At 40.3% G+C, this 15,683-nt stretch overlaps 2 protein-coding genes across 3 annotated transcripts in view; one reads left to right on the plus strand and one right to left on the minus strand.

Moving 5' to 3' along the window:
* Window positions 1-527: 527 nt before the first annotated feature.
* PEX13 (peroxisomal biogenesis factor 13) lies at window positions 528-7,511 on the minus strand. Its single transcript, XM_082757919.1, has 4 exons — window positions 7,389-7,511; window positions 4,972-5,669; window positions 4,408-4,533; window positions 528-3,876 (listed from the first exon to the last, which is right to left on the minus strand). Exons 1-4 carry the CDS (start codon window positions 7,460-7,462, stop codon window positions 3,581-3,583), a joined length of 1,194 nt encoding a protein of 397 aa, XP_082614045.1. The 5' UTR covers window positions 7,463-7,511; the 3' UTR covers window positions 528-3,580.
* PUS10 (pseudouridine synthase 10) overlaps window positions 7,500-15,683 on the plus strand; it is a 33,503-nt gene continuing 25,319 nt past the window's right edge. Inside the window, exons 1-4 of one of the 2 annotated variants that reach the window (XM_082757918.1) lie at window positions 7,500-7,636; window positions 8,588-8,724; window positions 10,306-10,572; window positions 12,361-12,447. In XM_082757918.1, the coding sequence (XP_082614044.1) occupies window positions 8,599-8,724; window positions 10,306-10,572; window positions 12,361-12,447 (480 nt within the window). In that variant the 5' untranslated portion in view covers window positions 7,500-7,636; window positions 8,588-8,598. Of the gene's footprint in view, window positions 7,854-8,587; window positions 8,725-10,305; window positions 10,573-12,360; window positions 12,448-15,683 lie in introns of both variants that reach the window. The other variant, XM_082757917.1, reaches the window with a different exon arrangement.

Consider the following 15,683-nt stretch of genomic DNA (forward strand, 5'->3'; position numbering starts at 1 on the left):
AGATTATCCAGCTGCAGCACTGTCACCCCAGGCCTGCTTCAAATCATCCTGCAAAAGAACCACCCCCAGCAGGCCAAAGGGGGAAAAAAGTGCATGGTCAGCACCTTGGACACAACACAATTACTGCCTGTCGTCACAGCGTGAGAGTATTGGCAAACCCTAATGCACAGCCACACCTGTACCGATGAAAAAAATAAATGGAGCTACTTAAAAAGTATCTGTGTTTTGGAATATAAATGCAGTTCCCCTCCTATCACCAACAAGAATACTCCTACAACAGCAGTGGTGTGTCAAGGAAGTCATTGTGTTGGTTACTGACTTTAAACTTCTTTCGGAAAATTTTCACCAACAAATCAGATTTACAAGAAACTATTTTTTTTTTGTATTTACTTGACTAGTACATTTCACCAAGATGATCAGTAAGTAAAAACCATCTTACTAGCTCAGATGCAGTCTAGTTCCACATAAGGAATTTTTTGAACCTGTGCAAAAAAGGGAAGATGTTATTAAGTTCTACTAGACAAAAGGAGCGTTCATAATTTATTTGTCAGAAACCTGAGCAAAGCTTTGAACATGTGCACGGTCATGTACTGCTAGCACCCAGAGAACCAGTCAACATTGGCAGTTGTCATTAGTTCAGACAGTATTCAAGCACAAAATGGTTGGTATGCTAAACAGTCTATAGTAACATTCAAGAAAAAGATTAAACTAAAATTTTATATAAGCAAATGCTGTACATCTGTTAGAACTTTCTTGATCTGCTACAGGTATATAAGTAGTTCCAAAGAATAATAAAGGTAACTTAATACTTACAGATCTTAAAATAAGAGTCAATTGCCTAACACGTAAGATCGGCACTATTTCGACTGCACCTCTTTCCTAACCTCCGTACTTCAGGTGGAGCCACATCTGCTCCTTTTAGTCTTCTCGCTGTTCTGAAGTTGGGCAAGTCCTGAGCAGCCTGTCACTCAGCCTCTCTTTTTCCAATCAGCATCCACTGAGATGTTTTTTTCTCTAGGCTGACGTACAGGCAGAGATAGAGGCAATGAAATTCACACCTTTTCCTAACACTAGTTTGTACATGTAAAGAAAAAAATCTAAATCTTAAAACAGTATATATTTTACTTCAATTATTTTTTAACACCCTTCTGCAACCAATACAGCTAATTGTGAGCTAAATAACTTCATTTCCTCAGAGCCTTCTTTTCCCATTAATCACAAGATTGAAAGAATAAAAACTTTTGACAAGATTTAGCAGATGTAGTTATGACTGTTAGTGATTGGTAAAGTTGAACTCCTGTAAAGACAAGTCATTAATAACCTACTTGTCTACTAAAAGTTTCCAAAAATATTATGACCTGAAATGTGAGAGTTAAATCCATCTTTCTAAAAATCAGTAGTTTTAAGGATTCTGATGAACATTGAGGTACTGTCTTCCCGACTTGTTCTGATCAGATAAACATAAGTCTACTTGAATGGATATTCCACAAAAAAAAGTTTGGGTTTCATTTATTCATTTATTTAAAAGACCCTTCCTGTTTGAAGTCTTCCACTGACACAAGAGAGGCTGACAGTCCATTAGTTAAAACTCACAACAGTAAACTAATTCCCTCCATGAATACACACTGTAAGCAGAACTGTACACTGAACAACTTCATTCCCCCCACCTTTTATATTTCAGGGTTGTTTGCTAAATTTTATTCAAAAACAGGTGTTATTTCCAAATATAGAAAAAATTCTTCAGTGCCCTGATACACAAAGAAATGTCTCAGGAACGTGTTCTGTTTTAAACCTAGTTTTAGTTTCCCATTTCCCCTTTACACTACTCTTTCCTTTTCCTCTGCACTTGAGGATCTAACAATCTAGTAAAAATGGTTACTCCCAATATCTGAGCACAACCACTTCAATTCTTGCTTGTTATCAGCAGCCATTCAGAGGTTACTTTAAAATCCAAGGTTCCAGCACAAGATGCATCTTTTCAGCCACCCTACCTCAATAATGCAATGCTCCCTTCAATTTTCCTTGTCAGAGACTTGTCGTGGTAAACAGAATTCTCGTAACTCAAGGCCAGCAAATGCAATTAAAGTATAAATATTGAAAGCTCTGCTAATACGTAATGGATGTTGAAGATCTCAGTAGAAACAGTCAAATTGAAACTACTTGATCAATTAAGCAAAGGGCATGTCCTACTTTTACTAATACTTTTGAGTACCTTTAAAACAAGAAAAGCTATTTTAGTGATAAAGATAAGCTTCAGGTATTTTATCCACCGCTCTAACCTTCAGAAGCTCAACATGTTATATATATGCATATATTACACACACACATATATATATTCAAGGAAAAGAGTTATTCTTTGCTTCATTAAGAAGAACTGTATTTGAAATACTGAATTCTCAAACACCAATGTGAAAGAAGTACCAAGCGCTTGGAACAGTCTTAATGCTTTTATGGCTTTTGATAAACCAGAGCCCTCAATTAGTATGGGCAGATACAACATTAACCACCTGAAAGGCAGCAGAAAGAGTTAACTCCAAGAACTTAGCTAACTGAGACAACTAAACAAGAAACTCTTTTTTTTTTTTTCTTGCCACTCAGTGGAATTGTTAGTCCCCCCCCCCTCACACTTCAAAGCATTACTGCTGCACTAAAAATGCAGCATAGGTATTTTGACATTCTTGGAGAAAAAAAAAAAACAAAAACAAAAAACAACACAAAGAACCAAAATACACTGAGATGCAGATGGCAGTTGATAGGCTATTGACAGGCAGTAAACAGGCTACAACGCAACATGGCTAGGAGCGATGATGATAAATTAGTTTGCTACAGAAGGGAATGACAGTAAGTGCCCTGGAAAGTGCTTGACCAAGTGATGCCCTTCATTCTAATGCTCTTTTAATAATAACAATTATAATAATAAAGTTGGAACTACTGCTGAAGGCTCACTGTTCTTCCTCTGTAATTCCTAATCCATCTTTCATGGTACCCCCCTTTCTTTTTCACGAGGTCTTTATGACAGAAGCCCTACTTCTTACCAAAAAGCAAGCAATTGAGATCTAATGATTCAGCTGTGCCATGTAAAACTCTTGCAATTCCTATTCCGTTCGGAAGAAAACAATGCACTATTGCTCTTTTATCATCCTCAGCCTCCAGTTCTGGAGGGCTTTTCACAGAAATCCATTTTTTCCCCTTTGCACATTTATTGAAGTGGCATCTTGTCAAGCTGACATTCCAATGAAGACTGGACATTAATCTCCAGATTTCATCAACATTTTGTCTACTTAACAAAAACCGGTCAGTCCTCATTTGTTTGTTTGCTTTGTTATAAGCGCCTCAACTTTTCTTGACTCAAGATCTTACAGCTGCTGCCAGGTGGTTGGGTAGAATCACTACTATACAGCCATAGGTCAATCAAAAATAAATAATACAAATTTGAGCAATCTCCTCTCCATCCCTTCACCAGTCAGTAGCAGCAATAACTGGTAAAGACCCATCAGTGTTCCACTACAATACAGATTTTCAACATACCCTAGGTTTTACCAATAGAACACAGTTCAGTTGCTTCATTGACGAAAGTGCCTTAGAGTCCCTGTTTCTCTCCACTGACTACAGTGGAGTCAGACGCAACAGGAACTTTACTACTTCCAGCAAAAACAGAATCAAAAGCAGCTTCCTGTTCCTCTAAAGTCACAGCAGCAGCGGATCCCCTATCAGGTGTGCCGACAAAGGATGGCCGTTTTTCCGTAATCCTTTCCAGGTCCACTGTTTTCCTACCTCTTCTTTTGCCCAGTATTTTGATGTAATTAGCTGGCACAAGTCCTGTTGTGTGGCCATTATAACTAGCCAAAAGCCAACCACGGATTTTGGGTTGTTGTTCTGAAGAAGAAAACACAAATGCACTAAGTTACAAAGCAATTCAAAATATGTTGCAGCTGAGGTACAAATACACCAGAGATAGAGGACAACTAATCATGCAGAGAAATAACTCTGTGATAAAACGCAGATACAAATTAGTTCACAAGAATAACAACTAGGATCTGCGTAAGTGAGGTATTCTGAGGAGCACTGTGAGGCTGAAGTTGTTGACACGACCAGATTTTTTCCACAGGAAAAGTATTTTTCACTGTTGTACAGCACACATGAAGAAAAATAGCCACGAGGGTAACCACACAGTGCTCCCTGAGTAAGCTTAGGCTGCGTCGTACTTTAGGGAAACTGAATAAAATTATTCAGTAAGTTTTGTTAGAACATGTGTAATAACTAATGGAAAAAAAAAAGCAGTAGAGATGAGGAGTTGGGTCCAACAAGGTGTTTTGGTTTTATGTCCCCCCAGTTTCAGACTGTAACAATATACATGTAACTTATTTCACATGTGATCAGAAAACAAAACAAAACAAAAAAGTTTACCTTTGGGTGCTAATTTGAGCATGTCACCAGCACGGAAAGAAATTTCTTCTTCTGAAAGCGCATTGAAGTCATATTCTGCTCTTCCAACTACATGATCATCTTCACCACTTGCCCAGTTACTAGACACTGTTTCCAAATAGAAATGAAGTTACTTGCTTTGAATTAAGTACTTGTTTGATTTTAATAAAATAAAAATGGAGGAAACACCTTAACTGCCTTGCTAAAACTTCTCTGACAGAAAACTGTCAGCAGTAACAAACAAATCATGACTTGGTGAGACAAACCCACCCAATAGCTTCCCCTCTCTTCCCCAGTTGACACACCTTATACAAAGGACACAGAAATAGAAAGAAACTGTGATTTCTGAATCACACAAAGCATACCAAGAAACTGCAACCGAACTCAAGAGTAGGCTATTTAGACAGGTCGTTACCTGTACCACATGCCTAAAATTGTTCCCCAGTACCTGTTAACTTCCATTACTGAAATATAAGATTAATCCGTACACATGATAACTAAGTGAACATATACTCTGCACTTCTCTCACACAGCAGATTATCTTACCTGTTTCTTCATCAGTGTATGTAGAAAGCAGTTTCCAAATCAGATAGGGACCTCCCATTATAACAGCAAAGAACAAGAAAATAGGCCAGGATTTTGCTGAGTTAGCTGCTTTGTCTTCAAGACCAACACGAGCAACTGTCCCTGCACTTTCAGCCCACAAATCCTCATTCTCAGAGCTCTTCCGCAAACCTAGTAACCGCTGCAGACGTTGGTAGAGATATCTTATAGTTCTTACTAAAGCAAAAGCTGAAAACACCTTTGTGAAGTGCACTCTGAGGCGGGAGAAGTGATTGGCTACATCCAACACGGCTCTGAAACTGTTGTACACAGCTGAAAAAGTAGCATCCATCATCATGCTGACCGAGGCAAACGCGTGCACGATACTTTCAATGGACTGAAAGGCGCCTCTGCTGCTCTCTTCAGCCTGCTGAACAAACCTGCTGGGAGGAATATCATCTGTACGAAAGCGGTTATAACCCAAACCACCGTATCCATAACTGTAAGGACTATAGCTTCCATAAAAAGAGGTTCCATATGAACCATAGCCTGGAGTATAAGAACTGCTGTAGGCTGGCCTGAAAGTGCTCAGACCGCTGCTTCCTGTTTGCTGTGATGGTCTTGGCAAAATAGGTGGAGGTATTCGTGCAACTGTGGGGTGTCCAGGTCTGGTCAGCAAGTTGTCACCCAAGTCAGGAGACCTAAACAAATTCAGACAATCAAGATCAGTACTCAAAATAAGGTTGCAGTTTTATTTTCCTCAGAGGTCTTGACTAACTATAAATATGATCGCGCATTTCAGTAGTGTCAGGTTGAGGAACTTAGTAGCCAGTACATTGCACAATGTTTGTAAGAAGTAAAAAATTCAGCCAAGAAACACAAGTCTTTTAGGAAAAACAAAATGAAACAAAAACAAACAAACAAAAAAAAGAGATATTCTTTGTAAGGATGGAACTGCAACCCAACTGAAACATACAGATGGAAAAACCTTCAGCTTATTTATCATATAGACTAAGAAAGCAGGAAACGCTGCATCCAGATCTATCACACCTGCTGCTGTAACACCAAAGTTGTTTATCTTCATGCAAGGCTGTCTTGCACATGCAACCAAGAATATTTTGCAATATGAAAGCTTTATTTCCAATACTTGTCCTCATCTCTCCTAGATAATAAGCCAGTGGTACAGCAGGAAAGAAGCCTGACAGCTCCTTTGAATCCACCCCTAGAGAAGGGGGAGGTGTGACCTAATTGAGAATCCAAACAATTATACAGCATATGCAAGGCCTTAGGGTCCCCTGCTTTACCTTCTCTCCCCAACCTTTCTAATCACCTTTATGCAGAACATTTAGAGATTAAATCTATTATCAGTTAGCAGAAAAGGTGTTATAAGTCAATCATTTTTTTTATTATTTTTTTTAATTAAATGAACTTCTGACCATTTGCATGCCTGTAAATTTCAGTTGGCTTACCTATGCCCTTTGCAGTAAGTCTCTGAGCACTAACTAGGGCGGTATTTGAATTCTATCAACCAGGTGCCAGCTTTTGCTCTTTTCAGTGTGAAACACACTTACTATTGTCAGTTACACCTAAGATACAAAACAACTTCCTCTGAGCAAAACCTACAGCTGGCAAAGCAGAGCATAATATTTGTATCTTCATCATGTTCGCTTCTTCCATCTTAAGACTTTAACTCTCCTAACAATTAAAAACAGAAACAAGAATAAGGTATTACCACAGAGGAGACGCTACGCACCCAACAGGCGCTTTAGGACACCTCACTTTTAAGCTCCTTGAAGCAATTTAAAACGAACCAGATAATCCCACCCAGGAAAAATAACGTTACACTTCTACCCGGCGAGCTGCAGCCTGTGGTGCGAGCAGAAACCTGCTGCTGGGAGCTGCACCCGGTCTGGCCTTCGGCTTGGGGCTCACCTTTTGCCCACTTTCCCTCTAACTGCTACCACGGGCACCGAGTGAAAAACAAGGCTGATCCTCACCCACCAAGCTTTGATTTCTGGTTAAAAAATAATAATAATAATGATGTTGTACACCATCCCGCGCTGTATCTGCTGACAGCAGGCAGCGGGGCCAGCTGCCCCCATTCCCCTGCCCGCCTCTCCCGGGAGGCCCACGCACCCCCACGGCCTCCCGAGCCCGAGCGGCGTGTTTCCCCACCCGGGGCCGGTTCCCCACGGCGCACACCCTCCCTCCTCCCCAAAAACCTCCGGCGAACGGCCCCAGCCCACCCCGAGCCCCACGGAGCCCCCTCAGGCTCCGGCCCGACCTTTGAGCCGCCCTCAGGGAAGGCGGCCGGGAGGGGGGGGGGCTGATGGCAGGCAGGCAGGCAGGCAGCCGCCCGGCGCCATTCCCCGTCCCCATCCCCATCCCCAGCCGGGGACCCCCGGCTGCCCCGCACTCACTGGAAGGCGGGCGCCACGCTGCCCGCCAGCCGCCGGTTCTCCCAGGGCTTGGGAGGCGGCGGCTGCGACGCCATCTCCGCCTCGCTGCGGGCCCGGCTGTGGGCACGGCACAGCCCGGCCCGGCCCCCGGCGGGCGGGTGCGGCAGCAGCGAGCTCCTCTCCTCTCCTCTCCTCTCCGCTCCGCTCCGCTCCGCCCTGCACCGCCTCTGCGCGGCCCTCGGCCGGCCCTGCCGCCCGCCCGGATCGAGGTGAGCGCGGCTGCCCGCGGCCTTATGGCGGCCGCCAGGAGCGGGGCGCGGAGGGAGAGGCTCCGGGAGCCGCCTCAGCAGCGGGGGGGTCCCGAGGAACCTCCCCGGCTCCCCGCTGCTGGGTCTCCGGGGCTTGGCGGTGAGGGAGTGAGGCGTCGGCACGGCCGCGTTCAGGTGGCAGGAAGCTGAATTAAGTTAGCCCGTGTGTTTCCCCAAAGTACGCTTTTTTTATTATTATTATTATCATTATTTTATATATTTTTTTCCTTCTAAAATAGAATTTCGAGTTTTCTACGTGCTCCTCGTTTTTATCGCCCACCATAAAGAATCCCCATCTCGTGGAAAATTAACTGAGTTAATAACTTTTCCTATTCTCTGAAGGTCTTCCGTGACTGAGGTGTTTCTAACGCTGTGCGAGGGACATCAGGTGTGTACCGAGCCGTGGGTGGCGTGGGGAGTGCCAACGCACCCTGCCACACCACGCCGAGGGTGACACCAAATGTTGCCTGGAGGAGCTAAGCCCCAAATAAAATCAGGTCTTTCGCCAGCGAGCAATAGACTTGTGGAAATTTAGTTGATAAAAGATGTTACAGAGGCAACAACAAAACTATGGGAGACAGAAGAGAAGGTTTGGAGGAAAGATTTGTTAGTTTACCCACAGACAAATGACAGCAGCTCAGAAAAGTCCCCCAAAGCAGGGATAACTGGACACAGAGGTAATATGCCCTGCACACACACATTTTCCTCTCATATCTGTTTATCCCTGCTTTGGAAGACAGTAGACTAATTGAACCTTTGGTATGAACAATTGTAGTTGTTATATGCGTCCTCAAGTTTCCTAGATAGCCAGTAAGGGTGAGTACCTCACTGGGAGCTAATTGAGTCCTTTTATTGTTGAGTTGCTGAATTATGTTTATCCTTTTTTTTTTTTTTTTTTTCTTTTAATTTTAGAATTATCCAGCATGTCTTCGCTAACAGAAAAGGACAAACCAATTGTTCAGCTATTACTGAACACTGGCACTTGCCCACGATGTATTTTCAGGTTCTGCCGTGTGGGATCACAGACACTTTATAGACATCCATACAAGGTTTGTTCTTTGTATTCCTAATTAGAATGTGTGAACATATGAATGCAGTGCTCTTTGCACACCTATTGGAGACGATGTTGCATGCTCGGGTTCTTTGCCTGAGAGGAAAATGCTTTGCAAAATGAGTTATGGAGAATGACTGCTACACTGTGCAAATCTGAGAACTGATGAGAATGGTAGAATACAAGAATTGTTGTGGGTTTGATGTTAACACTGACTGTGAAAGTTGCTACGCGTTACCTGGAAACACCGGTAAACAGGGCAGAGTAGCTTCTGCAGAGCACGGATCTATCCCTTCTTAAGCAGTGCAGCTATGACCGTTCCCTCCTTTATTTTTCCTTTAATGTATTAAGCAGCAAAGAGGCTGTGGGTCACTGCAGCTAATACAGAGAAGGAACCATCTGTGTACTTTTGCCTCATACTTCCTCTTTATTTAAATAGAATTGATTGGCGGACTCTAACTAAAAAATGGCCCAACAAGGTGAAGGATAAATCTACCATTTTCAGACAAACTGAGTGTTATTAGGCATCCTGTTTAGCAGACCTTACTGCTGAAATTCAACATTCTCCAAATTTTTCCTAGTTGTGCGCAATCATTCTTGCCTGTGTTCTTGTATTAGACATTTCTCAGCTTGGTTTTGGCTATTTGCTCCTCTACCATATTGTTTCTCTGAGGTATCATCGCGTAGGCCAAATATACATTTCCATATACCTGGTCCAATCCCTTGTCTTTATGCTTGCATCTTATGGTGTTTGTCTTATTTTTTTTTTTACCTTTATTCAAGTTTAGATGCTCCAGAATTCATCTTTCAAATTTATCTTCTTTATCCTTTTCCATTTTCTATCAATCATTTGACAAGTGTTCATTCTGTATGCTGGTTTTCATTCTTTTGCAGCCCTATCCAATTTTCCTACTGAGTTGTAACAACACAGTAACTGCTGTCTTTTGTGTTGGAGGTGTTTTAATAAATTTTTTTTTCTGAACTATATCTTATCTCTATATGTCATCCTTCCTAAATTTCGGATGTAGTTAATTCTCTCTCCTCACCAGCACACCCTTGAATATTTGTAGGCTTCTCTCGTTACATGAAGTTGTTCCTCCTCTGTCACGTGTATTTAATTTCTCCCTCACATTTATCTGGTCTCATTTTCTTCTCATACTGTAGTGGCCAACTGTCTTCCTAGTCATCTTAGCTAATTGAGTTGGGATAATTAAATTCTGACATAATCTAAGTGACAAAAAGGCAATAAACACTGGTTTTCATTGAATAGCAAGGGGGTTGAAGATGAATGAATTTCTGCAAGTCAGTCTGTGAAATGTTACCGCTTTTCTTGGATGGCAAAGAAGTCTGTTCAGCAAAAATCAATGTCTTTGGGTAACATTTTGACAAAAATACAGCTTGTAGCTTTTTTAACTGTGCAGATGTCTTTTGGTATAAATTAAAAGTTATTAATTACGTACACAAAGACTAAAGTTGGGTGGTTGCTACTGCCTTTTAGAGCTGTGTTTGTAAGTGCTTTTTGCAGCATTTGATAAAAGAGAAGCAATCAACAACAGTACGATCCTTTTGTTTGTGTTAGGATTTGATGAAGGATCTGACAGAATTCCTAAAAAACAATCAACAACAAGAAGATGCAGCTGGTTTTGGCATAGTTGATCCACCATGTAAGCGAATCAGACTTGAACACACAGAAGAGGTGCCTGATGATCTGAACCAGAATGGAGTGCTCAAGCATGTTCCTTTGGTTAATGATGACAGTGCTGCTGTGGAGAACTCGACTGTGGAGGTTTGCAATGTGTGTTTGGGAATTCTTCAGGAGTTCTGCGAGGCAGACTTTGTCAAAAGGGTAAATAACCAGTTTTTAATCCATACGTGTACTTTTTAGGAGCTTTTGTATGTTGGGGCCTGCAGCATGGAGTTGGTTATTAAAAACACCGTACATGCAGTTAAACAACTGAGAGAAAGAGCAAAGCATTTATCCATTTAGAATATTTGAAATGTAGGTGGCGCCATTCAACTACGTACTGCTCGTTGGCATAGTGTTTGCATACCTCTCCTGCAGCTGCAAAATAGAATTTGTCAGTGTGACCATATTTTACCCAGGGTTTCTCATAATGTAACTTCAAAAATAGCAGTGCAGGTGCAATGGAATGACTGATAGAAACCTTTTTTCCTAAGAAAAAGATTAACAGATACGTAGTTACGCGAGGTTAGGAGATAAGCTGAGGTTCAGCTGCTTAGAGTACAAATAAAACCTCACTGTAAATGATGATCTCTGTTCGCTTTTTGCTATGGAAAGGTAAAATGAGGGGGGCATCAGATGCAGTGAGCTCTTCAGCTTGACTAAGTGTTCCTAATATAGCAGGAGTGTTTCTTTACCATATAGTACTATTTAGAAAGTCACAAAGGAAGAAAATGTTTTGGTGATACAACAGATTGCAGATATTGGAGGAAATATGAAATAGGAGAGTTACGGGCATAATGAGCATTGTGAACATCTCTGAGCAATGAAATTGCTTATGTGACAAACCTAAATGTCAGCTTGAAAAATTCCACTTGCATTGGAGGAGTCTAACTGAGATTTAATAGGAAAGAATTTGGTTTAATAGCATTACTGTATAAAAACTAGAACTAAATAGAAAGTGTAGTATACAGTTTCTGTTGAAGTGTGTGATATTTCTTTTTTGTTTCCATTGAAAGAGTGCATGTATGTTTACTGAACCTACGTTTAAGACTTGTTTTGGAGATACACTCTTGCACAGCAATGGAAAATCTCACAGCATTTGTTACAGGCTCCACAAAACCTGTTTTTCTTATGAGGAAATTTCCTTGTTTGAGATGTCGATTTCATCTTGAAAGCTCGTAATTAGTCTTTGTTAATATTCACTAAAATCACTGAATTTATTTTTTTTTCCTCCATGTGTGTTTAAGCTTCCTTCCAGCAGAGACATGCAGCCATCAGTTTTCACTAGCTTACTTGAAAAAGCTTGATGCCTGTTTGGGTTCTTGCTTTATTTCCAGTGACAAACATGATTTTTGTACCAAAGCACAGTAGAAATCTAGGCGACGTTCCTACTTATTTGTAGTGGTTGTATAGTAATCCCAAGAAAATGTAGGTGTTCTGTTGTAAACTGAAAGATGAAACATTCCGTTCTATTCTGTTACTTTGAAGACTAAATTTTTACTGTGGAAACCTGTTTGTTTCTGTCTTATCCCAGGACCTTAAACATTTTTGTCACAGACTTGTATCAGTGCCACGAAGAAAAATATTCTGAGTCACCTGTTCTAGACTTTGGTCACTGTGGTGTAATGCCTTACACCAAAATTTATGTATACAATTGGTTTTAACCATAAAATAATGAGTTTTGTTGTTTCATAATGCCACAGCAATAAGGATAACAGTTCATTAGTGTCATCTGTTTCTTGTTTGTTTGTTTGTTTGTTTGTTTCCCTTTTAAAAAAGGGCTTGTATTTCAATAAATTATCATGGATTAGTCTAGTTTGTATGCTTGGCATCTACCTGAGTGTGTATTAATATGGATTTACAGTGATGATGCTAGAATAAAGAATATCCTAAAAGATTATCAACTCACTTTCATTGCTGTAGTTTAATATTAAAATCCTTCTCTTATAGGTGTGTGAAAAGGTTAAATCTGCTGACTATCAGTTCACCAGTTTTGTATTTTCTGTGTCACTACCCCCACAGCTGTCTGTTAGGGAGGTAAGTTTTTACAAATATATTTTCATAACTTAAATGCGTATTAAGGAAAACAACTGTGAAAGGTATGAACTGGAGATTGGTGTTTGTTTGCTTTTTTTAAATAATAGCAATTAAAAATCAAACTAAAACATGTTAGAAGTGAAGTCTGCTCACCCCTTCCTTTTTGCTGAGTATTATTATAATTAATAAAGTGTCTGAGTTACTTCGGTTTTCAGTTAGTCCAGGAGTTACTTTACATCTGAAAAACTAAGAGGAGTTTCTCAAACCCTTAGTGTATTGTTCCCTGTGGTACAGATGCCTGTTCTGCTTTGTGGATCTTCTTAGAGAAGGAATTGCACAGCTGGTGCCTTTCCTGAAATAAATGATAATTGGTACGGCAGAATACAAATGAAGAAATTTGAAGATGAACTCTTTAACTCCACAGCATTTTAAACGATGTAAAAATACATATTTCAGTAGTCACCTGTCTTGGGCATCGTTGAAAGTCTGGAGTTGTAAAACTGCTGATTTTGATGGCAATTCTAATCAAACCTAAATTGTTTAAATTTCAGACATTTAATTACTAAAGATAATGATAACATGGGAAGTTTATAACCCTGATAATTTCTTTGCCAATGGAGGGAGGATACTAAGTATGGTATAACTTGATTAATCAAGCGACAATTTTTGCTGACTTGTGAGATGTTTTACAGTGTTACCTTTCTTTCTAATATAAAATGATGCAAAAATACAAAGGGCAGCATGGAAATCTTTAAAATAGGTGCCTCCCATAGTAAGATGTAGTAGAAACTTCAGAATGAAGTCTTCCTCGATTTGCATAAAAATCTGTGGTGATGACTGATCTCATTCCACACAGCGTGATGGTTTAACTACCTAGTGCACTTTTATTGTTGAATAGTACCGTTAGTTCTTGCTTCTCAGGCAAGTGGCAGTGTAATAACTGTGTTGTGCTGACATGTGTTCTGATTCTAAGGCTGATTGCACATCAGACCGTTTACTTCCTATCCAAAATTAAGCATGGTTGGGGTGTTTACCTGAGCTGTCACTATGTCTGGTACAATAATACCAGAACAAATTGCTTTGGGCTTTCTGTCTGATTGAACTCTCTTTACTCTCATTTCATTTTATGGTCATCCAAAAAATTAGATTTATCAAAAATAAATTTAAAAAAAAGCACTTTCAGGCTAGGTAAGTACATGGATGCATGCATTTGCAGAACGCCAAATGTTGGTCAGAATTCCTCCAAATTAATTCCCAGAATTAAGCACAGAAGTGTTAACTTGTTTTGTTTTGTGTTTTTATTTATTTATTTATTTATTTTAAAGAGAAGCCTTATTATTTTCAGGGTGCCACTGATCGGGTCTTTTAAATTCCCAGTCTACCTTCCTTACTCTATTTATTGTAGTGACAGTGAGTGATCTAGCTTAAAAATATATTTTTTCCCAATAGCTTATGTATATAACTAGGAGGCAAGGAGAGAAAAATTAGGTGCTGCTGTTCTTTTGCAGTGTCCTTGCGGGTCTTTACCAGAATGCCTCGGTAGAGGGAGTTATTGCATTGCAGTTCTAGCTCACTGATGTTCTCACGCTGGTCTGAGCAAGTAGGGCATGAGTTCCTCTCTGGTTTTGAGGCCGTCTTGGCTGCGAATGTTTTTGCAAAAAAATAATAGTTTGCTTCAGAGAGTTCCTCTTGCTCACTGAAATCTTGATGATGCTCGGTGTGGACTGGGAAAACTGACTTGACAAATGTGGTTGGTAGAAACCCAGATGTATTACTTTATAATAACTTTGTCTTCTAAGCGCAGTAAACTGTTAGTTTGATACAAGGGGCGAGATGATGTAATTGTTAAGCTGTCCGTCTGCTCCAGGTAAGGTTTCTGGGTCTTATGCTGAAGCAAACAAACAATACTACAGTGCTTGGTACAACAAAGGGAATAAAAGCTGTGGGGTGGGTCCAGAAATGAATAGGTTGAATGAGATGAGTGAGTGGGAAGCTCTAAAAATATGTTCTCTTTGGAAACAGTTTCAGTTCAGCTGGAAGCAGGTCTATGTTAGGAGGTTCCTGCTGTCTTTTCTGTTCCACACCTTCAGTCTTGCCAAATGCTAAAGCAGCTGTTTGTGCAGCGGTGTTCCAAATGGAGAGGTGAAAATGGTTGATGGTGGTGATGAGAGAGAGCGCGTTGAAAATCATGGTTTTTTGTTTAGCACCTATCCATGTACCACTTCAAAAACTAAGTGGTGAAAACAGTTCCTGCTTTATAGTTACAAAAAAGCGGCAGGTAATAGAAGTTGCCATGTTTCAAGAAATTTTGTGTTTAAACGATGATCTTTTGTTAAATTTTGCTATTAATTCTTTGAGCTGCACTCTACAAGAACATGTGTAATTTTATTGTAAAAGGACACCCCAAAGACGGACTCCCTCCCATTGACCTTTTGTATGACACACAGATTTTCTCTGACTTACTTTAAAAAAATCAGAAACTGCCTTTTAATATTACCTCCAACTACTTTGATTATGACGGTTGTCATCCTGCCAAGCCTAAAATGTAGGACAGGAGCTGAAGAATAGGGGGACATAAAATTTACATTTGCATAGCATTTGTATCTGTAATGCAAGGAAGCTATCACCTCTTCCTACAAGTAGGATGTTTGATTAAAATAAATCATAAATACAAGAGTCCCAAGTTTATGTCAGACAACTATATTAGAATTTGAAGTGAGTCATGCCCTTCAAAAGGGTAACTGTTAGCTGTGTCTGTAGTCTCAGTTGTGATCCATCATCCTGGTACTTGCTACAAGGACATTGATGCAAATAGCATCTGTAGTCATTACTCCCTGTAGGACTGCGTATACCTCATCATGGAATTCCCCATCTCGAAGCTCTTTTCTAATACAGAGAAAAAACGCTGTGGCTGGGATTGCACATGGTATTTCAACAGTTGCCACTGTGATTCCTCAGATAGCATTAGAATAATATCCTGCAGCTTGTAATCAATATAGTGCCTGTGCTAGTGTATTTCAGAAATATGTTTGCTGTTAAGCATTGCCCTGCAGGCTTGAGCTCTGTAATGAGCATTTTTCATTTTCAAACCACTTCACAAACATAAAGTAATTATGAAGTAGAGGGATCCGATCCCCTGCTTCGCATACAGCTGGGAAAGAGCGGAGCAGGGGAATTAAGGCACAGGAGTAGAGGGACTGGTTGAATGTGATTTGGAATTTGGGATCTTTTGGCTT

The sequence above is a fragment of the Aythya marila genome, assembly GCF_965140915.1.
Source record: "Aythya marila genome assembly, chromosome: 3".
NCBI classification, from domain to species: domain Eukaryota; kingdom Metazoa; phylum Chordata; class Aves; order Anseriformes; family Anatidae; genus Aythya; species Aythya marila.

Bases quoted from the DNA above. Each gene is read 5' to 3' on its own strand.
- PEX13 (XM_082757919.1), bottom strand. From the start codon at position 7,462: ATGGCGTCGCAGCCGCCGCCTCCCAAGCCCTGGGAGAACCGGCGGCTG. The intron at 5,670-7,388 runs GTGAGTGCGGGG...GAATTTGTTTAG, and splicing joins AGCGTGGCGCCCGCCTTCCA to GTCTCCTGACTTGGGTGACA. The intron at 4,534-4,971 runs GTAAGATAATCT...ATTTGGAAACAG, and splicing joins ATACACTGATGAAGAAACAG to TGTCTAGTAACTGGGCAAGT.